Raw genomic sequence first — 27,163 nt, 5'->3', positions numbered from 1 at the left:
CAAGACTAAAACTGAACTTGCTTTTGGATTAATAAGCGACGGCAACACTGAGTGAATGTCTTTTGTGAAGCTGATCGGATCGTCGAATTATGATGATCGGTCTAAAAATGCAAATTATCGGCCAATCAAACTGACCTGATTGGTGTAAGGTTAAATTTTGGGTTTTTCTTAAAGCCAGTGATAAACCATAGTCAGTGTTTTTGAGGTTGGTTCTCCACCCAAAAAAAAAAAAAAATTCCACAGATGCCTACCCACAAGTATGCAGGGCTCCACTGCATCGAGGAACACAGTTGAGACATTTTGTGATAAGGACATTTCTAAGTGAGCCCAAACTTTTGAACAGTAGTGTACACAAAATCTGATGAAACCCAATACAGGAGCTGTTTCAAACGCAATCTTTACAAAGATAATACGGATCAGTTTTGATTGACATTTATTTAAGAGTTTATATTGATGTGGTTGGAGGTTGTAATGAATGGTGCACCATGCCACCACTTTTTTTTTTCGTTTTTTTTTTCATTTAAAAGAAAAATTTGCCTGTTTGTGTAATTATGTAGTTGCAGAGCTGGGAAACGTTTAGGTCCATATTAAATGTAAAATAAAATGATTCAACAATTGAAGTTGTTTAAATACGTTAAGAGCATTTATGGATTTACGATTTTGGGGACTTATTTTTTTTACGATAGGTGCTCTGAGGTTTTATTTCTATTAGAAATGCATGGTGGGCCAGATGAAATGGTGTCCACTGGTATTGTACGTTTTGCTTCCCCATGTGTTAAGTGGGCAAACGGAGACATCCCCACCCCTCCCACCCCTATCATGCCCAAGAATTGCATGAAAATTGAGCTCTTTGGGGCCCTCTTACTAACAGATGTAATAATTCCTTCCATTAAATCAAAATAAGGTATTGATTGCTGTGTTGTAGCAGTTTGCGCCCTTTTTTATATTTATTCCATATTGCAGCGCCCCCCCCCCCCCCACCACCATCTGCAACTTTGTAAGAGGTCATTTGCTGCTATAAGATGCTTAGATGAGACTTATTTTCCCTGCTTGTGTGCGGAGGCTTCAGAGTGGTGTATTGTCGTTTGGACGTGGTGAGGACAGCCACACGGGCTCAGCAATGATGTGTCCTCAAAGCGTCAAGTGCTGCTTCTCCCAAAGTGTGAACCAAACACCATTGTGGAAGAATGACGCGGCACAATTGGAGCTTCTACAGAATTGGTTTAGATTTTTTTTTTTTTTTTTTTTAAAGAGTTTGTGTTTCAATGTAAGATCACTGTAGGAGACTTCTCTTAGGCTGACTGATAGAATGTCCCATTGTACTTTTCACTGTAGGAAAATAAAAATACTAAGCACTGTTTTTGTGGCTCATTCCGCAGACATGAGGACACGATGTCATGAAATCCAAGATGAAAAAAAAAAATTACTAATAATCAGGTTAGTGGTTATTGTACTAGTTAGTACTAAAATAGTGTATTATTGTGGCTGGCGTTTGTAGTAGTGGAGAACAGCACTGCTTCATAATGACAGCTATTTCTAATATGGTTTATCGATACAGTTTTGTGTGCAAGACGAGGAAGCCCTTGAACAGATGGGAATAATTTTCTGTTATGCAGTATGTATCGGTAGTACACTAACTGTACACGTGGATTTTCCTTCCTCGAATCACAAAATAGGTACCAGCAGGAATATTGTAGCACTATTTTATTGCACTCAGGATATAAAGTCTATTATCATCAAATGCCTACTTAAAAAAAAAAAAAATAAAAAATACTACCTCATCACATTTGAAGAAATTTAACATTGCCATTGAACAGCTGTTAGACTAAAACATTCAATCTTCGGTTTCCGTTTGATTTCTGCCTCAACGTGTGCTCCCTTTTGGAAAAACATTGCATGTCAATGGCCCAAAAATATTCTATGCAACGAAACACGCCTTAATTATTCTCATCTAGTTTCAATATCAAAAACACCACAAAACTAACAAGACTTCCATTGGTGCATTTGCAAAAAAAACCTCTTGGAATGCAGTCAAGAGTAATAATTATACATCCATTTGGAAATGAAGTCAGTTTGGTGGAACATTTAAGACTCATAAAATCAATTTCTACCAAATTGTGCCAACTGAGTTAGCTCATAAAAATATATTAGATTGCTTTTAGTTTACCATAAAAGCAAAAGCAGCAGTATAGAGCATTTAATTCATGCATTAAGTACCAGTGAAGGCTTGTGCTTAATTCAAATATTCCACCAAAGTGAATTCATCTGCTGTGAATCATCCAAGAAAGAAAAATGCTGTACCGCAGTGTGACAAAACTAACCTAAAACTCATCAATGCGAGTGACACTCAATAAATAGATGTTGTATATTTCATTATAACACCTCAAGACACTAGTCTAGGCCACTGTCGACGTACGTTAATTTGTACCAATACTGGTTGAGAGGCTGACAGTGCTCGCCCGTTGTAGAGCCTCAGATTGCTGCTACATTATATATTACACTCAATAAATACTGGATCTTTTTTTTTTTTTTTTTTTTTAGCACAGATGAGGAACAAGAAAAAAAACCAAAACAATTAAGTGGTGTTGTTTCCAAACACGAAGAAATCAAAGTAATGAAAAGCACTGCTGTTAAAAGAAGAGCAAATGGTTCTTTTGGCTCGAGCAAAAAGGATGCACGGCAGATAGAAAAGTGGGCAGTGGGTTGCTCTTCGCTGTCATTTGGCTTCCTTCACATGTGGCCAAAGAGGATTGAACAGAGCAGGAAGATGGCGTAGAGGAACAACAGGCCCAGACCGAGGCGGCGATCCAGCTTCCAGCGGTTCAAATGGACGCTCGTCACCTGGAGGAAACCACAAGAAATCGGCTGCTTGGGCCTGCTTTGTGTGTGTATTTTTTTTTAAATTCAATTTCTAAATGGAAGCCTCCTCAAGTGTTTTGACAGTTTGTGATTGCTCCAGTGGGGCCAAGTACTTATGTAAAAGTGGCTTGAGGAGCTTTTTTTGAGACTGCTGCCATCTTGTGGCATCTATAAGCAACTATAATCTGACTTAAGTAAATCCCTTCCAAACCGAATTGTGAAACTTGGCACTCGTTAGGAATTCGAGCTTGACTTTTGGACTCTGGTCGAGGGGAGAAGTGGTGGGAATAAAACGCACGTTGACTCACAGTGAGGAAGACGGAGGCCAGCAGCAGGACGACAGAATACACCAGGCCTTTGTTGTTGATGGACACCTGTGGAAAACCGCACACGCAGCGTCAGCAGACGGCGAGAGAGAACGAGCCGCCGGTCAATGTGAAAACCCACGGAGGAGCCGTGGTCCACCACGAGGGTGCGTAAAGCCCAGGGGAAACCCAAACCCAGCAGGATGTCAAAGATGTTGCTGCCGATGGAGTTGGACACGGCCATGTCACCCATGCCTGGAAGGAGAAGCGCTGTGAGATACCGCACTCAAACAGTAGAGGGAGCTAAAGAGTGGCACTTCAGCGGGCCACTTACAGCTCGCATAGAATCGTTTAACCAAAATTCATATGTTGCAATAATTTAGCTGTTTTTAAAAACACAATTGTTTTTTTCTAATTTACTATTACAATTTGTATTTTTTTTTTTTACAAATAAATCATTGTTGAATTAAATGAATTGAAAAACATTTTGGGTTAATTCTCATTTTTAATAAATATATTTTTAAATAGTGTATATATGGTCGTGAACTATAATAATTTAAGCAACTGGATTGCTTTATTGTAGATAAAAATGACTATATAATAAAATGATTTTTACACATACATTGAACATTTTTCTATTTTATTTAATAGTTGGTTAATTTATTATACATCAAAAATCAGTAAAATTATTTTTTTTTAAATAAAGCTTAATTTTTTGCTGTAAATAAGAGTCAAATGAACAATTTGGTGTTTGATTTATTCTAACTTGTAAATTAATTTACATAGTGCTTTTAAAGTTTTTTAAAAATTGAATAATAGATTTATTGTGAATGCTAAAATAAAACATTTCTAAAGTAAAATGTAAATTACATTTACATGCACTTACTAAATTATTATCAAGAACAAAATAAAGTTGAGCAAAATAAAAAAAAAAAATTACACTATTTAATTCCATTAGAACAGATTTGAATATCTGATGAGAAATGCAAGAAAATATGAATGTTCATCATCCCCAAATGAGCTGTCCCGTCTGTCCATTTTCAAAATCAAAGGCGGCCCCCCGAGGACCAAGGCCCGTACGTACCTTGTCGGGCCACGATGAGGCTGGCCATGCAGTCGGGCACGCTGGTGCCCGCTGCCAGGAAGGTTATGCCCATGATGTAGTCTGGGATGTCTAAGGTGAAGCTCACAATGGTGACCTGATTGGCAGGCGAGCACAGACACAGCCCAGCATGAGTGGTGACGTAAGGCCGCAGATGACACCCCCCCCCCCCCCCCGGACCCTCCCCCAGTGCTTACCATCCACACCATGAGGTAGGAGAAGACGGCGATCCACAGCGTGGAGGCCACGAAGGTGATCATGAACCAGCGATGCCAGCGCGGGACCACGCAGTTGGGCACCGTGCAGTAGAGCAGGAGACCCAGAGGCCACGTGACCACCCACTTGACCCTGGCCGTGCAGCCGGCTGACACACACGCGCGCAACGGGTCATTCGAACTCACGGCTAAGCCGCGACACTTCCGTCCGGCTTCCTCACCTGGGATGCGCAAGGGGTGGAAGACGCCGCCGTCGTCGTCTTCGTCCGCCCCCGGCTTGTCTCCGGACTCGGTTTGTCCCGTCCCGCCTCCGTTTTCCAAGCTGCAGGAGCCCGTCCGTTTCAGGCTGCTGGTGGTGGAGCCCCCTCGGGACCCGAGAGCAGCCCCGCTGCCCCGCGGGGTCTTGGAAGTCCGGATAAGCCTCTGTCGCTGTGAGGCAAGAGAGGAGTTGTTTTTGAAATGATTTTTTTTCATCTAATCACTTTGTTTTCAAATATATGGCAATGAAAAAGATATCAGTGACGCTGCAGTGGTACACACAGCTGGCTTTGGTTCGAGCGGCATAGGATCCATTCCCGCTCGGTAACGGTGTCGATGTATGTATGCCCCGTGACTGACTGGCAAGTAGTTCAGGGCGCATTTTGCCTTTCGCGCTATATCAGCAATTGTCAACGTGACAGTGAATTCCACTTTTCTTTTTCCAGGAAACATTTATTCAATACAGATTAGTTGTAATTAACTTTTATGAGCCATACATTTTAATTGAATTCAGTAAAGTTGTTTCCTGTATTTGTAAAGTGTGCGTTACAATATCTCACTAAAATATTAAATTTATAGTACTTTTTAGGGAACACAACAGTCATTTTTTTATGAACATGTGGGTCACTTACTACATTTCCTTTTGGTCATTATGGTGGCACTAGGAGAGAAAAGTTTTTTTTTGTTTTTTTTTTTAAGGTGGGAATCCGTGCCAAGTTTAGCTACACACTCACTTGGTCAGTTTTAATGTGTGTGTGTGTGTGTGTGTTACCTCGCTGATGAGCACACGTCCAGCCATGGAGAGCCTGGTGCGAGGCGAGAAATGCGGCGTGATCATAATCCGTAGGCCGGCGTCAGAGAAGGAGAGCTTGTGTGGGCTCAGGATGAGAAGTTCGTCCACCATGACGACCGCGCTGCTCTCCTGATTGTGGACTTGAGCTGAAGCCACACGGAGAAGAATCCCTCAGCGTTAAGAAACTGGCTGTCGGTGTTTGTAATACGTGTTGGCAAACGTTTCCCTTCGCTCCGAACATAGCGGAAGTGCAGCCGTTTTCCAGACCTTTATTGAGGAGGCCCATGGCGGTGTGGCAGGCCGAGGCGTCGTCTGCCATTTTGTCCTCCCTGCCATCCTCTGAGGTGACGCAACACGGCCTGGCGGGCCGGAACTGTCGCGTCGCAGTGGTCAAAAGGCGGGAGTTGAACCTGCCACCAGACAAATAAGACGTGTCGTAGAAAGAACCTTAAGTCATCACGTTCGGGTCGGATGGAGGAAGGCAGGCGTGGCCTCTTACTTCATGATGATAATGTAGATCGCGTACATGGTCATGAGGATCAAAGACTCCCACCTGCGGAGCAAAAATAGTTGCTGCTATATCACAACAATAAAAATGAAATCAACTACAATGATTTTGATTTATCTTGACTACACAGTCTGAGCATGAACACGATTTTTGCAATATTGATCAATCATGACTTTTCTTTCTCGTCAATAGTGACATATAGTACTGAATGAATGAGATGATACAGTCATTGGTTGCCCTACCCTGAACAGTCCATTAAAAAAAACACATTTTGTAATAATAATAATAATAATGTTGTACAGTACACATACTGTACAGTAGAGTACTTACGTACAAGAGATATTACATATATATTAACACGGGTACTATGATATACTGTCCATAATTCCACCTCTTATTTGGATTTGTTCAAACGTGGCTTTTTCAATGCGCTATAGAACTATTATGCATCAGTATGAATATCTAGTGGGTGTATTATAATTCATTTCATCATTATCAATCACTGTCAAATAACAGAAAACTGTATAACATTTTACTCTCCAGGTATTTTCCTTCTTGTTTAGATTTTTCCATCCATCCATTTTCTTTTGCCGCTCATCCTCACAAGGCTCGCGGGGAGTGCAGGAGTCTATCCCAGCTGTCAAGGGGCAGGAGGCGGGGTACACCCTGAACTGGTTGCCAGCCAATCGCAGGGCACACAGAGACAAACAGCCGCACTCATAATCACAGCTCGGGTCAATTTAGAGTGTCCAATTAATGTTTTACTTTGTTGGTTGTCCCTAGGCGCCACGGTGGGGCAACTGGTTAGAGTGTTGGCCTCCCAGTTCTGAGGACCGGGGTTCAAATCCCGGCCCCGCCTCTGTGGAGTTTACATGTTCTCCCCGTGCCTGGGTGGGTTTTCTCTGGGCACTCCTTTTTTGTGAGTGCAACTGTCTCCTTGTGCCCGATGATTGGCTGGCAGCCAAGTTCAGGATGTACCCCCCAACCCCACCCCCACCCCCACCCCGCACGATGATAGTGGGGATAGGCTCCAGCACTCTCGCTACCCTTTTGTTTTATTGCCGGCGCGAAAGTGCAACACAGTTTAGAAATGGTTGCAACCTATGCATCACAGTTTTGAGGCTCAATGTCTGAATCTTGGCTTTGACCTTTTGTGCAGTTTGGACCCTATCAGGGAATGTAAGCACGGATGCTCGTTTGTATACAGAACACGTGCTCAGCGGCGAGGTGACCCGAGTCAGCCGGGAAACATTCCAGCTCACCAGCAACCTCATTGAGAACAAGCGCTGTGGAAAATGGCGCACGGGTGGTTGTGTTGCTGTTCAAGGCGAGCACAATGAGGGTGATGTGATGCGACTGTGCTGGCAGCAACATCCTGGCAAGATGTGCTTTGTTGCACCAGCGCACAGTTCAATCCGATCCAATTACACCCCCGTGAATGCAGGCCTGGGGATTACAAAGTTTTCCAATTTTGAATTCAAGCAAAAATATGATTCTCTAATACAACCGCTCTAACCGTGTCCAGAAAATTGAACATACAATATTTGCCAATGCTAAAGAGCCAGTCTTTTTCTATTCCGAGCATGCTGATTAAGTTTACTGCAGTGCGTGAAATACAACTGGGTTCAGGTAAAATACAGCTCGATGACCTTCACCAAGCACATTGACATTTCGTAAAAAGTCACCGTAATACATCACCTGGGATTCCATTAAGTTTTCGGATAAATCAGAGGTTTCATTAAACCGCATCACGCCTCTGTCAGATGGTGTAAGAGAGCAAGCCTGAGAATCACTTCAAAAGCTGATTTGTTCATTTCTGGGGCACTCGTCAGCTGACCTGAGACTGAGTGTCAATCCTCGTTGGCAGTTTGTCTTTGGATGGCTTTTAGCCGTTAAGACAATACATTGACGTGTCACTGAGTGTCAGCTTAACTTGACACGCTCATCCTTACAACTGACAGTTCATCGGAGTTTCTAAGCGAGCGCATTTGAGAATGCGTCCCTCAAGAGCATTTTGCAGAAAGGTATGACGGTAAAAAAAAAAAAAAAAAAAAAAAGGACTCACCAGACAACCACAGCATCATAGATCACCTTGAAGAGAGGACAGATGATTAAAATCAAAAGGACAAAAAGGTCAACACAGTCGGGCTGAGCGATAAATCCATTTTATATATTCATTATTGCAGAGGAGGATCTTTTTAGTGTCTTCTGTCATTGAGTCAGTTCTGCTAAATATTCCCAAAGACCAGAGCACACAAATAAAGGTCACACGGTACAAACTTGGCACCGGTTGGGAAGCGACTGGACAAAGAGTAGCCTGGTGCATTTTCCTGGTTCAGGCATTACGTAGGCCGCATGTCTTCAATATGTATTTGTCAACATTTCAATGAAATCCATGGGTTTACTTAGAATAGGGTGGTGGAGGCGGAATTTTAAGCTGTTCCACTTTGAAATTACCCCCTCGGCCTCCATCTCTCCTCGTGCTTAGGTTGACATGTCCTCACAATGCGCTGAGCCCGTATTGGAAAACTTTCAATAAAGGACGGCGACCGAGAGAAGATGCGTGCAACTTACCCCGATGAGCGCCAGCACAGACAGGATATAGTAGGAAGAGTCTCGAAACAACGACCACCACGTCAGCGTCACCGTCTGCGGAGAGGCACAGCGTCATCAGGCTGGTGTTCAGTCCAGCTGTGAGAGTTTAATAATAACGTAGTTTTGGACCTGGCCGGCGAAGATGCCGCTCAAGCCGATGATGACCAGGATGTTGAAGACAGCCGAGCCGACGATGGTGCCCACGCCGACGTCGCCTTTAGTGATGAAGACGCCTAACGATCACACATTACTCCCTTTAGATTTTACACAAATACGCCAAGGAAAATACTAAAATAAAAAGAAATGCCCCTGAGGTTGTCCAATTAGATATTTAACCAGAAATTTAAGGAAGAATAAAATCACATAAGCGTACAAGCTGTTTTTTTTTTTTGTTGTTGTTGTTGTAAAGAAGCATCCTCAACAAGTGATGTTAAAGGTCAAGTGTCATGAAATAACAAAATAATAATAACAAAAAGCGTACATATGAGAGCCGCGATGAGCCACCTCGGTGCCACCCCGGCCGAAGCCGTGATCGGCTCGTTGCACCCGGGCCGCGGCGTTGTGATCGCTCACGGCTGAGTATGCTACAAACTGTCACACTGTCGGGGAGTCTGTTGTTAGCTATAAGTGATCCGCATATCATCTAAATATGGCTCAAAACAATAGGGTAATACTGCCCCAGACACTTCACTCGATTGTGACATGTTCTCTTCTCTGAAAAGAGCTTCCATGTCTGAAGGGGCGTGTCCCACAGTCGGGGCCACGGCGTGTTTTCAATGGCGATTGTCCGAGGTGACGTCACGGACAGTAAATGCGGCCAATATGGCGACCACTTGGATGTCGAATGACACATCGCAACTTTGCGCATGGATGACGCACTCTCCGCTCATATTTATTTTTTCGTGTAGACATTGAAGTGAGTTACGTTATATGTGTGTTTCATTTCAATATCTATTTTAGAATGTTTATGGGGGTGACACATTGACCTTTAAGAAAACATGTTCAAAGCAGTGAGACTCTAGTGTGTATGAGTCAAAGTTGTATGGCCGCAAAAAAAAAAAAAAGTTCCTTAAAGCATTACTTGTTGTGAAAAGGGTTTTGTGACGGCACCCTCGGGTCAATCAATTTGTGATCAAGTGAATGCAGCAAAAATGTATGACACATGATGCAAGTAGCCATGCAACGCTGATCACCCCGCTAAAGAATTTGAGTGCAAATGAGGACAGTCGATGATGTGCTACGTCTTGCAATTAAAGAGTGGTCCCATACCAAGCAACTAAATCCCACAGGTGCGTGTCTAGGGAGAGCTATGATTGAATAAACAGCGTTACAGATGCTTGTGACTCATCAGAGGCACAGTGAGGATAGAGGGACCCAGCCTTACACGCCAGAGAAGGACAGCGGTTGCATTTGAGGGGGGAGGTCTGGTTAGGAGGAATTTGCATTTCCAATATTGCTTATGGGACATTAGATTTGGGCAATATAAATCAGAAGAAGACTAGTGTTTCCATTGTGTGGAAAAATAATGTGCTTATGAAGATAAAATGATGGTGATGAATAAAGACCTCCGTGAAAAAACAGAAATGCTTCTCTTTCAAAATGGTGACATTGATGTGAGAGCAAATTTGTCACCAATGAGCGATGTGAAAAGCTCCGGAGCAGAGCTTCCTGCTGCCATGAATGTTGCCCCGGCAACATCCTCACTCAACTGGAGATTCTAAACGGGAAGAAAAAAGCAAGTTTGTTAGAACTATTAGCACATTTGTCACCATTATGAAAATAATTACTGTAATTACTTGTGAATAATGCACCCCCTCAAAAAAAACAAAACAAAATGAAATGCCAGAGATCAATAATGCACATTATACATAGATAAGGAGGCAAATGAAAAAAAAAAAGTTCACACTTTATAAATGTATGCCGCCATCTAGAGGTTATCAAGAAGCTGTACACATTTAGTCCAATATGCCAACGCAACCTCGAGATGGAGAGAAAGCCGTACACTTTCATTCTAATATGCCACCGCCACCTCGGGGTTATGAAAATTGTGTAGCCTACACTTTCATTCCAATATGACAGGGGTACATATGACTGCATATATGTACAGTTGTGCTCATTAAATTACAAATTCTAAAAGGATTTGTGAAATATTCTTCTTGTAAATGAATACAAGTGATGACTGAACAACAACCATCATTCACTTTTCATGGTTATGTTTTGTTTAATAATAATGCTTTCCTGAAATGCTTGACAGTTGAATTTGATCCATCCATCCGTTTTCTGTTCTACGTATCCTCACTAGGCCGCCGGCGTCCCGGAGTTTCTTTGGCCGAGAGGCGGAATACACCCTGAACTGGTTGCTGATAAAATACTTCATCTTTTGATCATATGGCATTGTAAAAATACATTGTACACCAGTAGAAGGGTTTTCCAGAATTTTTAAGGCAACTTTGCGGGTGTGTATTATAAAGGCATCGCATTATTCATGGGAAATTACAGTAAATGATTCGTCAAGCGCACACTATCTCACCTCAGATATTTTTTCAAGGGAAGGAACAAAGTAGTCATCACAGACGATGGCCAGAGCATAGAACATGTAAATGGCCTGAAGAGACACAAGCACATTTAACAGATGAGGCAAAAGACCAAGATTCTTTAAACACATACTTGATTTAGATTCAAAACTGAACTTTAGGATAAACTGCTGCATGCTTTAGCTTCTATTTCATTGTAAACAGTCCGAAAAGGTTGACCCACAAACTTTGAAAAGATGCTGTCGAGGGTTGTGATGAAGCAGCGTGCCATGCAAGAGGTCGTCAGCAGGAATAAAAAATAAATAAATAATGTAGTGATACGATGCTGTAACACTCACACAGAGGACATGCAGTAAGACGGCTCCATTCTTCCTCTGCTCCTTCGTGAAGATGTCCTCTGGAAACTCGTGGATGGCTGCAAGGCACAGGCATGGTGAACAAACAGCCAAGAAAAGAAAACCTGGAGGATGGTTCTGTGCTAATAGCCTCCATATTTCATAGTGAGGATAAACTTTGCACTTTGATCCTGGTCATTTTTGGTATTTTGTGCTCATCTGGAAACTGTGCTAGGAACCGTGGAGTGAGGACATCACTTGTCTGTCTTGAGTGCCAGAAGATGTATTAAAAAAAAAGAAAAAAAAAAAAAAAACGGAAAAAGTGTAGTGTATTATCAAATCAAATATTCACATATGTTCTCTCATGAGACTGTCTGGTGTTTGATATGCATGGCAACATCACACAGGAAGTGAAACCGGCAGCTGCTTCCTGTGTGTCCTCAAGTGCAAATGGAAAAAAAGTAACTACACGGATAATGACAACTCTGCATCCCGCTTCTGTCTCCAGAGAATGATATGGTACTCCAGCTCCAATTTACAACTCTGATCCGAGCAAGATGAATTTCAACTACTGGGAGCCCAGGAGGGCGGGGGGTGGGGGGTTTCTAAAAATAGCTGCGTGCCGCGAGCCCACATAGGCTTCACAAACTCAGAATAAGGAAGCCACACGACAATTCATACATCTTTTGTGATGCAAGATGTGAGAAATTATCTGTGACAGTGCCATGTCCGTGAGGGAGCCGCGGGTGATCAGAGACCCCCCCCCACCCCCCCCACCCCTTCCCGCACAACAGGAGGAGACATTTGGCCACGTGGAGACAGAAAATGTAAATGTTTGTTCGGTTATGTTTAGACTTTTGCGCCTGTGCCAGAGCGCAATGCTGAGTGCCTCCATCATTACTGGGCCATTCACAGCATCTAAAGAAAGCAATCTCTCAATTTTCTGTACACAACTAACAGCAGGTTGATGTATTTTTTCAGGGATAGGGAAGAAAGAGAAAAAAAAAAGACCCTTTGCAACAGCTGATGAGCTAAATCTGTGCCGGGTTAGCCTGTAAACTGTCATGTTATCACACAAGAAGAAGAAGCCAATATGAGATTGTGCCGCACCTTCTCAAACAAGCTGTCTAAGCCCATCATCGTGCTCTACATCTGTGTTCCGTGTTGTTTTTCTCCCAGAATCCTCCTCTCTCATAAACCATACTGGAAGTCATCCAGACTGCTTTGAGCCCTGAGATTGAGGAAATCTCAGGTGTTGCTGTCAACGGAAACATGGGCTGTAACATAGGGCCGACGATGGCCCCTTTGAGGAGTTGCTCTGATGAAGGCTGTTGCCATGGCAACGTTCTCCCAGGGGGATTTTTTTTTTTTTTTCCTTTTTTGATGGGTGGCAGTAGAAGGCAAAGGCAAAGGAGGGGGGGTGCAGGAAAGGGGGTGGGTGGGTATGTCTTTCCCATGGTTAGAGTTTATGAAAAATGGGAGGGGGGGGGGAGACAGCATCTCGGGACTGCAATGTCTAAAAATATTTATTTTTCCTTTACAAACTCTCAGGAGAGGTCTGCGAGAGAGTGCCGGGAGAAGGACAGAAAACAGGCACAAACCATAGTGGTTTAATGATTCTGGGTTTGAAACCTCACAGCGAGTGTGTGGATCTTACCTGCAGTGGTGGCGTGACGCATGTCACGCAATAACTGACAACACATGTATCCACACCACTTACATCCAGAGCATCTTTTTGCTCGATGCGTTTTTACTGCCCAAGAACAGATGGCAACTACAAAAGCAAACACTTAGAACATTGAAGGCAATTTTTTGACTTTGGCTGTAAACTGTAAACATTTGGGGTTGACATTAAAAGATGAATATGGGAAGAGATCATGATTTCATCTTTTATTTCCAGGATACACAACTACAATATTATTTGTATTCAACCTCTGGCTTGGTTATTTTACTGTTGATCATGGTGGTGGTACTAGGAGAGTTTAGTCGTGTATTTTTCTAGATCGCAGGACTAAAAGCTTCCACTTATTTCTGCTGACATACCACTATGTTGATTTGGCACTGGACTTTGTGTCATTCTCTGATCTGAACAGATTTTTAAAGATCTCCAAATCACTTTAGTGTCATCTTTCTTTCATAATTGAAACCAGGTCACAGGTGTGCTTATAACAACTTCTGACTCAGTGGTATGGCAGGGTTTTTGTCTCATGGAGTATAACTTTTTTTTACGTTGACATGCCATGATACAGTGAAGAAAATAAGTATTTGAACACCTTGCTATATTGCAAGTTCTCCCACTTAGAAATCATGGAGGGGTCTGAAATTTTCATCGTAGGTACGAATGTCCACTGTGAGAGAGATAATCTAAAAAGAAAAATCCAGAAATCACAATGTATGATTTTTTTATGATTTGAGAAAACCAATGTTAATATTTGGTGTTCAAATACTTATTTGCAGCTGTATTACACAAATAAATTATTAAAAAAAAAAAAAAATCATACATTGTGATTTCTGGATTTTTTTTCTTAGATTATCCCTCTCACAGTGGACATCTACCTACGAGGAAAATTTCAGACCCCTCCATGATTTCTAAGTGGGAGAACTGCAATATAGCAGGGTGCTCAAATACTTATTTTCTTCAACTGTACAAAATACGAGCAAAATCTGCTTGCTATAAACTCAGCAATGTAGGATTGAGTAGTTATGGTTGATTCCATTTGCTTGACAGCGACTTTATTTATACGTCATTTGTTATTACTCTCGCCAGTGCAATCAGAGAGGACCTTCATCCCTCTATTATGTCAAACAAATTTCTCAGATCGACAGATGTCACACTTAGATATTGGAGGTCGATGCCTCCTTGTAGCCAATCAGGCAGCTTGAGAGGGAGGCTCAGACGTGCCGTGGGTAGAACCCAGCAAGGGGATCGATCGATTACAATGTCGCCAGGGTGCTGAGGCATCCAGCCAGGTTATCGAGCAGTGTGCCAGCTAAAGCAGGACCATGTGTTCGCACGCACGTGCATTGTGCATTTTTTATTAGGAAATAGAAAAATGAATATTTCATCTCTGCTGTGTAATGTAAATTAAATTATGCATTTCGTCTTTGATTTTGCCATCCTTTGAGGTGGACTGAAAACAACAGATGAAAAGAGAGGCGGGGTTTAAACCCTTCTCGTTTTTAAACTGCAAACATAGGAACACACAATAGCCTATAGTGAATATTAAAAAAATAATAATAATCTAGACACCCCTCTTCAAAGGCCAGGTTTTCGTGATCTAAAATAAATCCAACTAAGATAAATCATTTCAAATATTTTCCAACAATAATGTGACCTATAACCTGCAACAAAAAAAAATCTTTTATAAAGGGTATATAAAAATAATGTGGGTCACATAAGTGGGAATCTGCCTTAGTTCACAAATAACATTCAATCATCACATTCAAAATTTGTGCGCAATTGAAGTCAGCACAACAACTACTCGTATTTTTTTTTTGTTGTTGTTGTTAAAATATTACATTACAACCAAGTAATGTGGTCTTAAATTGTTCTCGGTTGTTTAAAAGCAAACTTACAGGCCCCCCAAAAGTTCCAGGTGCGCTAAGATAAATTTGAGGGGTGCTCGAGCAACCCTCAAAATGGCAGATGACGATGGCCACCATCTGAAGTGCCTCTGTTAGTCAAAGCAAACCAAATTAATTTAAATACCGCATTTTATACACAAGGTAGCTCATTGTGCTTTACATGATTAAAAGGATTTGAATACAAAGAAAGTCGGCCATTTTTTTTGCTTCATTGCAGAAGCCTAGATGTTTTGTGCTAACATACACTGCTATTTGGAACTGTTCAAAATTCCCTCCACCTCAACTAAGGCTCCGGATCCATCTGAAGAAAAACAGCCCCACGGATACAGCCATCACCGTGATTTAATGGCATTTTATGGCGTTCTTTTTGTGATGAGCAGGGTTGCATCTGTGCCGAAAATATTTTGGAGTTATGTCCCCACCTCAAAAAAAAAAAATCTAGGGTTCATCAGTCCATAAAACTTTTTTCATGTATGTTTTGGGAGTCTTTTGTAAAAAATAAATAAATAAATAAATAAATAGTAATGTTTTTTTTTTTTTTTTTTTTATTACAAAAAGCTAGAATTTGAATAGGGGTGTGAAAACGTTTCATATCCAGTAATAATGTTGCCATTTGGTCGTTTTGTACTTAAATGGTGGGATTAAAAGATCCAAATCGAATTTCTAAAGATGAAATAATCTTCAAATGAACTTTGATCTGACTGTCGTTTGTTTTACTAGATGACCGCAATAAGCCTTGATGATGCACTCATTATGGGACGTTTTCTTCATTTACATAATTAGGATTCACCGCCACCCACTACTTATGGCCTATTTTAGTTCAGTGCAACAGTCTGGGGCTTCTGACTGAGCATTTAGTTGCTTAGCAACAACCTCGGCGCAGGCTCAGCAGCTGAAGGAGGATCATGCTGTCGGCTATCTTGTTCAGGAGTGGACAGATGAAGAGCGTAGGGTTGAACATCAAATTGCAATCCCCGAGATGAATTCCCTTCGGCTACGAACACTGGCTTCTTAATCACAACCGCAGAATATATTACATAATGGCTGCCAGCCCTCATGCTGAGGAAGATCGTGGCTACCTGTGCCTGCTGTGTCTTGAAGCATAGTTCCCAGCTTATATTCACTCATTTATCTACTTTGTGCTCTCGTGGGACCCAATCATGTCCAACTCACCGTGTCAGCACAAATCAACTACACAGCAGTGGAGCCGTTACATGACCCACACAGACCCACAAACTCACATTATTTTATTTCTTATGCTTGTAATTGTCCATCCATTCATTTTCTTTTGCCGCTTATCCTCACGAGGGTCGCGGGGAGTGCTGGAGCTTATCCCAGCTGTCAACGGGCAGGAGGCAGGGTACACCCTGAACTGGTTGCCCGATCAATAGATACTTTTCACGTGACGTCATGAGTCACATGACTTTTGTTTACAACGCCAACTGGACGGCAAAACTACAATGCAACTCGTGTTTTTTAGTGATCTTTGTGTGAATATTGGTTGCTTGTAAGCGTGTTACGGTCTTTTCATCATGGCATTTCACTGTGTGGCTTATGGTTGTAAGAACAGACAGAAAAAGGGGTCTGACACTTTTGGCATTGTTTACCTTTTGCTGGGCATTCAGCTAATTTCCTGTGCTATCCTCCACAATTGTTACATATCTTTATGGAGGTCTTTGGGCTATCAATATGCCTCCTCGCACCTGCAGTGAAACTTTGCTTTCCAGGTTTGCGGTAGATAACGAGAACCTTGTGGCTGTCAGTAGCCATAGCCTACTTCAACTGCACTTTTGCTAACTCGTGGGAGCGGGGTATGCCGATCACTTTTTTCAAGTGTGAGCGCCGGCCCCTGCCTGAGTAACTTTTCGCGCACGCTCAGTGAGTTGGTAGTGAAAACTATGCGGTTTCTGACCATCTCATCACTTTTTGTGTCAGGGTTTGTTTTCAGAGTGAGGTAATCAGAGAATTTTTCGTAATGGGTTTTTAGCTACTTATCTTCGTCTCCGGTCAGTATCAACGTATTACCGACATCCCATCCTTTATTTGCCATCCACAGCAGGAGGAACTGCACTTTTCCTCTTCAGCTCTGTTTTTATGCGGTCCCGTGAACATGAGTTTGGCATGTTGCTTGAATCTCCGCCATACATCTGGTAAATCGGACGAGTCCCGGTCCATCCTCGGGCTTGGGACACCGAACGTACGCCTCCATCGTGGTCAATTCGTCGTCGTCCGTATTTTTTTTTTTCCCCTGAGTTCGTTTTTTTTTTTTTCGTGAGTCCATAGTTATACTACGGTCACTCTGACACGATGTTATGAGCTTGCTGTCGTGTTATTGAATAACGTAGATGTGAGTTCAACTGTACTTTTTAACGTGGGTGATATTTATTTCACTCCCCCCCCGACAACCTCTCGCGCTCACTTCCTTATCATTCTTTCTCGTCGTGCCCTGCTGACAATTACACCACACTTGCTATATACGAAAAGTACTATACCTCACTCTGATAATAACGAGACAATACTTGCTCTCGAGTTTCACATGTGGCATCTTTCTTTCTTTATTCCTCACTCCAGCACAAGTCCCTCAATCACCTCTGGTTACAGTGTTTGTTTGTCAAAGGACTTTCAAGATAAAAGATCAAACGATAACTGTAGCCAAAACATTATAGTATAAACTTATCGCTTCCTAGCAATGATATGTAGACACGTTCTTGCCGTCCAAAATGGCGATATAAACAAAAAACACATGGCCAGCGTGACGTCAATGAAAAGTATCTATCACAGGGCACATGGAGACAAACAGCCGTACTCACAATCACACCTCGGGGCAATTTAGAGTGTCCACTTAATGTTGCATGTTTTTGGGATGTGGGAGGAAACTGGAGTGCCTGGAGAAAATCCACACAGGCACAGGGAGAACATGCAAACTCCACAGAGGCAGGGCTGGGATCGTAACCGGGTTCTCAGAACTGTGAGACCAACGCTTTACCAGCCGATCCACCGTGGCGCTTGCTTGTAATTGTGAATAAGAATGATTCTGCATGGAAGTCGCCATGTTCGCCATTGGTAGTGGACGAATCAGGAATCCAGGTTATAGTCTGTCTTGAATTCTAATATAGAGGCGATAGTGTCAGTCCCCTGCCTGGACCCTGAACAGGACCAGCAGCATAGAGAATGCCTCGATGACTGAATGAACATACTGTATTTTTTTATCAGATTCCAGAAGAAGAAAACTGCACTAAATTGTAGGTGGAAATGTTTTAAATCACTCATGCATGCATCTTTATTATGTGCCCCCACAATACAGCGGACACATCAGAGAGGTATTTATAGCAAACGAGGGATATTAGCATAATCCCATTTGCATATACATTGATCAGACTGTGCCGTAATAAGAAAGAAGAAAAGAACACAATAGCGAAATGGTGAGGGGCAGCCGAATATGGGGTGGGAATAGTTATAACGAGAAAATGAAGTTTTCCTCTTATCTTGCCATTGTGTTACCGTGAGACTGCTTTGCTGCGAAAGTCTGTCAACAGTCGACGTGTCATCTGAAATGAGTGAGGATCACCTCATCAGCCAGCCGGTTAATTATTTTGCCATCATCATCATCACCCTGACAGGATAACCAAATTATTAACTCCATTCACCAACAGGAGAGTGACAGAAATCTACGCCTTCAGATCATTTTGTCTCCTTTGTGACACTGTCAAAATCAATCCTGCATGGCTCTATGTACTAGTCTGGCTCCACAAGATTACATCAATTATGGGCTGTTCATTTCATACTTGGTCCTCAAGCGAGGACTTACATGACTTAATCCAGCTCCAAATACCACATCACATGTACAGAAAACATAAATATTATACAAAAACAGAATGCAAAATCTGGAGCTGTTCAGTTTCAAGCAAATAAAATTCACCAGGTTGTGTTTTGCTCGTTGATCAACCAATCAGGGGGGAAAAAAAAAGATGATGTTTTTGTGGGCCAGGTAGATATCGTAGATGCAAATCAATGCTGATGTTAAGAGGGGTGACTGACCTGCTCTGTGTTCGTCCACACTTTGGTTGTCGGATGCCTGCATGAGCCTGCGCGTCCATCGCAACGTATTGTCCTTCACGCCGAGTAAAGTCTCTGTCGCAAAAACAACACAAAGGCTATCAGGCTATCACATACAGTCTGTACAGTTTCAAGTTATTTCAGTGACCATTGTTTTTTTTTCCCCTGTATCAGGGTGGAACCCACAAGTTTGTCCCCATGTGTATGGTGCGATCTTGCCGCACTCTATGTGCATCCATCCATTTTCTTTGCCGCTACTCTTCACGAGGGTCATGGGAGTGCTGGAGCCTATCCCAGCTGGTCAACGGGCAGGAGGCAGGGTACACCCTGAACTGGTTGCCAGGCAATCGCAGGGCACATCGAGACAAACAGCCACACTCACAATCACACCTGGGGCCATTTAGAGTGTCCAATTAATGTTGCATGTTTTTGGGATGTGGGAGGAAACCGGAGTCCCCGAGGAAACAACATGCAAGCTCCACACAGGCGGGTCCGGGATTGAACCCGGGACCTCAGAACTGTGAGGCCAACGTTTTCCAGCTGACCCCTCTATGTCAAAATCTTTAATTTAATGACACCATTCGATACTGGTCGAAAAACAAAACAATTGATGTTCATTTTGATGTGCAGTCTGACTATGTGAGGCGGCAGTGAGCTCAACAGCAGTCAGCTGTCCTCGGTCATCACCTGTAGTGAGATCTTTATAGGATGTATTTTAACTCGCTGTTCCATTCCTCTGTAGCTTATCTCTGGAGCGGGTGCCGTTACTGCTGCGTTACCGGGATGACTGTACAGGAACCCCCCACATACACACACACACACACACAACAGATAATATTTCTCATTATCTTCCCCGCAGGAATGAAATACACAGAGACCATTCCACTAAAGGCCTGAGACGATAGTGAGACTCTGTTGCTTTAAAATGTGCATTTTATGGCTGTCTGAAGCTCTCGTGCACCTTTGTACCTTCGAGTTGAATGAGCCCATTTTGACAAAATGAGACGAGGAGGCTTTCATGTTGCAGCATCAAGAGATCAGCTTTGTGCAAAATTTAAATGGCTTTCCTCCACCATGTTCACATCGCCTCAACACACGGTCGTGTTTTTCAGCTGACATCTTTGGTACATATACATCATTTATTCTATTGAGACATTTTTTTTTAAAAAGTATAGTACTAAGACACTGCAAACTGTCACCACAGCAATATATTTTTAATTGTACAGTACAAAATGGGATGGTAGTTGAGTGTACCTTTAATTCATTCATAAAAAAATCCTGAGATAAGGGAGAGTTAATTATTTTATGATACTTCTCTGGGTCCGATGACTATTATAGATGCATGAAACAACAACAACAACAACAACAACAAACAGCTCTCTTATTTTTGCTGCATTACAAGTCCTAAAAAAATCTATTAAGTATACATGTCACCGAATGTAAACAAGTCAAGATACGGGATTACAAACATGACAATCCAATACTGCTTCTCTGTTGCTCTAAACAACTGCTACATGCCTCGGTAGCAGAAAGATAACATCTGATGCTGTCAATCACATAGCTGACTGATCCTGAGCCATCACTAAATAGCTCCATGACAAATCTTTTTTTTTTTTTTTTTATCCAGTATTTGTCCACTTTTATCCCTTACACCTGTATTATATGACTTATGTATAATGTGACCAAACTAATGTAGGCAACTGCCTACTATAATTATAGTTAGTTTAATATACTAACATGATAAATCATGGTAATGGAACACCATACCAAAAATGTTAAAATAAGGTACTTGAAACAATTTTTCATGAGGTACGGTTGCACATCTCAAGCAGGGCAACTATTAAAAATAAGTACAAAGAAGACAATGTTAACATGGCTCCTATTTTCAACATGGTAGTTGGAGTCTCTTGGCAGGTCAGAGTGACATTTCTTTCTTTCTTTTTTTTTTCCTTTTCTCAAATGAAGTTATTCATGTCACTACATTTTGCAGACTCAAAGCTGAATGAGCACATCCATAAATGGTAATATAAGAAGAGTTTCTTGTAATGCTCCGTGTGTAACATTGTCCAGGTATGGCCAAAGTAACTTGGCTGTCATCCTTACAAACAACAGATCGCGTGTTTGATCGAGTGGTTTGGAGCTGAGCAGCCTTTAGTCCGAAAGCAAGGATCCACTTTGGGTCGTAGCCGCTCATAATTCTGATCTGAAGTGTAAATATTAATGACACGGCTACTTTTATAGAATCCCATTAGGAAATCCACCTGACTGAAACAAAATAAAGTTCGCTTGCTATTATATGGCTCTCATACACACACGTCCAGGTGCCGATACTGCTGATGATTAATTCTCCGCAGGCGTGAATGTGAGCGCAAAGGGTTGTTTGTCTATATCTACTGGCTGGCGGCCAGTTGACTGTGTACCCTGCCCCTCATCCAGAGTCAACTGGGATAGACTCGAGTAAGGATAAGCGGTACAGAAGATGAATGGATGGATGAACATTCTAACAGTTTTGTAAAGAATAATTGTCTCCTAAAATATGATTGGATAATCGGTGGATGTGATCCCCAATGAATGGATTTTGACAAGCCGCAAGCGTCTTTCGTAATCTGCCTGCAGCAGTGACAAACAACTTGCAATTTTAAATAATCAAAACAGAGACGCTACCTGGAATACTGTCACAGTTTCTTGTTTTTTCATGGCACATTTGCCTCCATTGTACATTTACATGTGTGCTCTCTACTTTGGATATATAAATGCACTGGGGTCTACTTTGATTCAATTTCAATTGTCATACTAAATGTGATATTTTTGCTATTACAAAGACAAAAATGCTCAATGTCTTCTTATATCTTGCACCATAATAACAACCTTTCCAGCAATGCATTTCTAGCGCTTTACTGCAAACTACGAGCAAAAAAGATAACATCCACCCAATCATTTTTTTTTTTTTTTTTTTAGGAGGCTATTCCGGCTGACCTCGTGCAAAAAGCAGACAATACCCTGGACAGGGCACATACGGAGACAGACGACCAAATACATCTACATCACTGAGTACGAACTCAAAAATAAACACACAAATGTAACTTTTTCAATTCAAACTGAAAATTACAATTATTACACATTACAGTGATTATGCTTTTGTATTATGTTAATAGATGATAGAGGCACGCCTACTGTAATGATCGCTAATCATATACACAACATACTGCTCAACAGGTTGGAAACGTGGGTAGGACTAAATGGAACGGTCCTGAAATGGTTCAGGTCGTACCTGGAGGAAAGGAGCTACTTTCTGATTATTGGAGTTGCTCGGTCTCAGCGAATGGCAATGACCTATGGGGTCCCTCAAGGGTCAGTTCTTGGACCTCTCCTGTTCAGCCTGTATATGCTACCCTTGGGTCAAATTCTTCAAAACTTTAATTTTGACTACCATAGCAGATGACAAACTGTTATATTTAGCAGTGTACTCTGGATGACTACAGTTCAGTTGAGGTATTGTGCCGTTGATTAAAGCAGATAAATAACTGGATGAGCCAAAATTTTCTTCAACTAAATCACAACAAAACTGAGACAATTGTTTTTGCCAATAAAGAAAAGAGAATTGCTGTTAGTAAACACCTGGACTCTCTATCTTTAAAAACCAAAGACCAAGTCCGAAAACCTTGGTGTTCTGATTGATTCCGACCTGACTTTCAACAATCGCATCAAATCAATCACAAAAACTGCCTTCTACCATCTGAAAAACATATCTAGAGTGAAGTCTTGTACGTGTCAAGCAAACCAGGAAAAGCTCATCCATGCTTTTATCTCAAGTAGACTTGGCTACCGTAATGGTCTTCTGACTGGACTCCCCAAAAAGAGTATTAAACAGCTGCAGCTCATTCAGAATGCTGTACCTCAGGTTCTGACCAAAACAAAGCGGTCAGAGCATATAACTCCAATCCTAAAATCCTTGCACTGGCTTCCAGTCAGCTTTAGAATAGATTTTAAAGTTCTGCTACGGGTCTATAAATCACGACACGATTTAGGCCCTGAATACATGAAAGAAATGCTTACGGAATACAAACCCAGTGGAGCTCTGAGATCGACTGACTCTGGTCAAATACTGGAGCGCAGGGTCCAAAGCAAACATGGTGAAGCAGCATTTAGCTATTATACCGCAGACAAATGGAATAATTTGCCAACAGAGGTGAGGTCAGCCCCAAGTGTGAATGTTTTTAAATCCAGGTTGAAAACTCTTCTTTTTTTCTCATGCTTTCTAGAATATATCCACTTTTTGATCATATTACTTGCACTGTATGAGGTTTTAATTGTCTTTCTTTTAATATTTTGTTTGGCATTTTGATTGTTTTTATCCTCTTTTAAATGTTTTATCTCTTTGTTTTCAAATGCCTTTAATCATGTAAAGCACATTGAGTTACCCTGTGTATGAAATGTGCTATACAAATAAATTTGCTTTGCTAATCATCATTAGTATAAACCCTCCATTTTCTGAGCCGCTTATGCTCACAAGGGTCGCAGCAGTGTTGTGGCCCATTCCAGCTATTATTGAGCAGGAACTGGTTTCCAGCCAATCGCAGGGCACATAGAGAGAAACAACAGCTGCACTCAAAATCACACATCGGGGCAATTTAGTCTCCAGTTAGTATAAATCTGTGATTCCCAACCCCTCACCCAGATCATCCGATGTGAGCATTATCCAATTTCACTTGATTACAACATAGAAATTATTTTATTTATCCATCTACACAGAAAAAAATCATTTGAATTTACTTAACTTGAATACGTACATCGGTTGCATGTGATTAAAATGTGTTCAAATAAAATATTTTGGGGAGGTCAATTCAATTAAATGATTTCATTAAGTAAATTAAAAGGACTTTTTTTTTCAGTGTATGCCATATTGTTACAGGGAGAAGGGTAACGCTCTTCTTATCATATGTCAGAAATTACAATTAACTGTGTAGTAGCGACAAGAAGGGATCATCATATTTCTTGTCTTTACGATTTCTATTTCATTTGTATTTTTTTTTTTTTTTTTTTTTTTTTTTGCGGGGAGGGATGGGGTGATGGGCTGTGAGGTTTTCCCGGAGTAAAATTATCTGCCTTAGTCCAGGAAGGGCTAGGAAACACTGAGCAGTATAAAACAGTGGGGCACAGTTTTCCCATCAGGGGGGCAGTTCAGTTTTTAGTTTCCAAGGGCGACCCTTAAATGTATAATAAATGACTAAACACATTTTTATTAAGAGCATTTGGGTCTTTTCAAATCCTCTCCCAGAGCCACAGGTGTACCACTCGAGGTTTAATGAAACAAATGTCGATATGATTGATATCTTAACCTACTTAAATACAGTTGAAAGGAGTGGAAGTGTTTGCAAACATGTCTTCTCAGGGGTGTGTGCCGGAGGTCTCACCTGGTGCGCGGATGACCTGAGCGAGCCACAAGACGGCGAACAGCCCGACTCCGCAGCAGCAGAACCGCTGGAAGGGCCGCCGGTGCCTCGCTGCTCTCATTCCTCCGCTGCCGGCATGCCTTCAAACATCTGTTTCGCCCTGTCTTGGAACTACGTACTCTCCAGGAACTGACCACCAACAACACTACTACTAATGTACTGTAGTTGCTGAAGAATGTTGGAAACAATAACGATGAAACAGTCTCACTTTGGTTTCCACCCCTCCGTTTTCAAGGAGCACGGCTGCTGTCCCACTAAGGTCTGGCCAGCTCGTGGCGGGTGACAAAGTAGTCGCGCCACGGCTGGAGCAAAGACGGAAAGGTCGACAGTGGCAGAGCCGCGGCCGCGAGTGAGAGGCAGCAACAGGAGGCGACATTCAGGGAGCGGGAGCGCCCCCGGGCCCTCCCCCTTTCCCCTCCTTCCCCTCCTTCCCCTCCTTCCTCTTCCGTCCTCCATCTCGTCTCTCACGCGCACGTCCCTTTAGCCGCCACCAGGAGGCGAGAGAATGCAAAAAACCTTTGTTTCATGAAATTGGGTACATTTATTCCTGAAGGCCCGCAGATCTCGTCTCGTCATTTTCTTCATCGCATTTCTCTTGACTGAAATGCTTTTTTTAATACGTGTGGATGTTATAGATTGTTATCCAAACAGAACCAGTCGTGCTGGCGGCTCTATCTACAGTTGGATGGGACGATTCAATGGGATGATTTCTTTAAAGCGGAAATCCAGTGGTTGGCATGAACAACATATCGAATAGGTCATGTAATATGTACTCTATTTTGACAATGTGATGTTAAATCCTCTCTCATTGAATCGTGTTTTAAGAAGATTTTTATCGACAATTGTGAATTTTCAGGGGTGCTGCCATTTTCGAGAGTCGGTCACGACTTACATGCGCGGATGCCACGTGTACGGTGCCGCACCAAAGGCTCGATTACATTATGCCCAGCGCTGATTTCTTGGATTTATCCTCATCCGATGAACAAATAGCAGTATCGGTTGATCAGAAAGACGGAGAAATACTACCATACAGATTTGAACCCGTGGCTGTAAATAATGTTGAATATGCGGATGATTCTTCGGGCAGAATGACGCCAGGGTCTGACCACTTGGAGGCCTATGCGTGGGATGTAAGTGCGTAAACAAAGGCCCCTGGAGCTCCGGGGGCCTCTGTTTACGCACTTGCGTCCCCTCCGAGTGGTCATATTCTGGCGTCATTCCACCTGAAGAACCATCCGAATACACAAGATTACAACATTTACAGCCCCAGGTTCAAATCTGTATGGTAGTATTCCCCCGTCTTCCCGATCAACCGATACTGCTATTTCTTCATCAGATGAGGATAAATCCAAGAAATCAGCGCTGGGCATAATGTAATCGAGCCTTTGGTGAGGCACCTTACACGTCGCATCCGCGCATGCAAGTCATGTGACTGACTCGCGAAAATGGCAGCACCTCTGAGAATTCAGAATTGTCGATAAGTTTTCTCAAAACACTATTAAATGAGAGAGGATTTAACATCACCTTGTCAAAATAGAATACATATTACATTACCTACTGGATACATTGTTCATCCAAACCACTGGATTTCCCATTTAAACTTCTTTTTTCCCTTTGGGCTTGTTCCGTTCGGGGTCACCACAGCGCGTCATCTGTTTCCATGTTGTTCTGCAGCTTCCTTCACCAACGGCTATCATGTCTTCCCTCACAACACGCATCAACCTTCTCTTTGGTCTTCCTCTTGCTCTTTTGCCTGGCAGCTCCATCCTCAATATCCTTCTACCTATTGACTGTTTTCAACTGACGTCACACACGACGCGAGAACGCGGTTGCCATCTTGGTTTGGTGAATTTGAGTAAACACACCGTAACTAAGCAGGAATCATTTCAGGAAGACGCATGAATGTTGTGCACTGCTATGTTATAGGTTGCTCAAACGAAAGTGGGCATTATAAAGCATTTTTCTTTCGACTGCCAGCTGTAATCAAGAACCGTTGCCAGAAAATGGAGCAGTTAGCAATCAAACGGCGACAACTCTGGCTGTCTCGTATTAGCAGAGCCGATCTCACAGCAAAGTCATTCCCTTACGTCCGAGTTTGCTCGGAGCCTTTTGTTCTTGGTAAGTATTGGATACCTTTTAGAATTTCCTACCTACTTAACAACAACTAAGTTCTGTGTATTCTTTAGAGCAAAGGGCCTACATAATACTTGTGTGTGTGAATGCAACGCATGTCTCCAAAATCTGTATTTTCTGTTTTATTATAATAGTAGGCTTCTTTCGGCTTGTCCCGTCGGGGTATACGTTTGCAAAAAATTAGTTACCGCACCGCTAGCTGTTTCGTGAGTTGAGTTAAAAATGTAGCCGTGGAAGTGTAGAGAGCAGTTCGGGCTCCACTTGGGACTCGTCCCAGTCGAACCTTTTGCGCTCCCTCTCGGTAACAAAAATGAAAATTATAATCTACAGCTCTTTCGTTGGTATAATCAACATAATTTAACACAACGCTGACTATAATCACACGGTACATATTTAAATTGCATAGCGCGTTAAACTAACCTTAGCCATGTG

General features: G+C 42.2%; 1 protein-coding gene across 2 annotated transcripts; it reads right to left on the bottom strand.

The window, feature by feature from the left end:
- Positions 1 to 1,689: 1,689 nt before the first annotated feature.
- Positions 1,690 to 25,422, bottom strand: LOC133491576 (sodium/potassium/calcium exchanger 3). 2 transcript variants are annotated; one of them, XM_061802866.1, is made up of 17 exons: positions 24,560 to 25,422; positions 19,128 to 19,220; positions 11,508 to 11,584; positions 11,166 to 11,240; positions 10,268 to 10,352; positions 8,765 to 8,868; positions 8,615 to 8,689; positions 8,106 to 8,131; positions 6,032 to 6,085; positions 5,800 to 5,942; positions 5,512 to 5,678; positions 4,703 to 4,910; positions 4,464 to 4,630; positions 4,249 to 4,363; positions 3,307 to 3,419; positions 3,168 to 3,233; positions 1,690 to 2,841 (listed from the first exon to the last, which is right to left on the bottom strand). In XM_061802866.1, the coding sequence occupies exons 1-17, from the start codon at positions 24,657 to 24,659 to the stop codon at positions 2,731 to 2,733; spliced, it is 1,779 nt and encodes a 592-aa protein (XP_061658850.1). In that variant the 5' UTR covers positions 24,660 to 25,422; the 3' UTR covers positions 1,690 to 2,730. The 2 variants fall into 2 exon arrangements, with proteins under 2 accessions (XP_061658850.1, XP_061658851.1); XM_061802867.1 differs by lacking the exon at positions 24,560 to 25,422 and adding an exon at positions 19,833 to 20,023.
- Positions 25,423 to 27,163: the final 1,741 nt, after the last annotated feature.

This window comes from Syngnathoides biaculeatus, chromosome 18 (assembly GCF_019802595.1).
Source record: "Syngnathoides biaculeatus isolate LvHL_M chromosome 18, ASM1980259v1, whole genome shotgun sequence".
NCBI classification, from domain to species: Eukaryota; Metazoa; Chordata; class Actinopteri; order Syngnathiformes; family Syngnathidae; genus Syngnathoides; species Syngnathoides biaculeatus.
The sequence above is the reverse complement of the archived record's forward strand: the minus strand, read 5'-3'. Positions and strand labels throughout refer to the sequence as shown.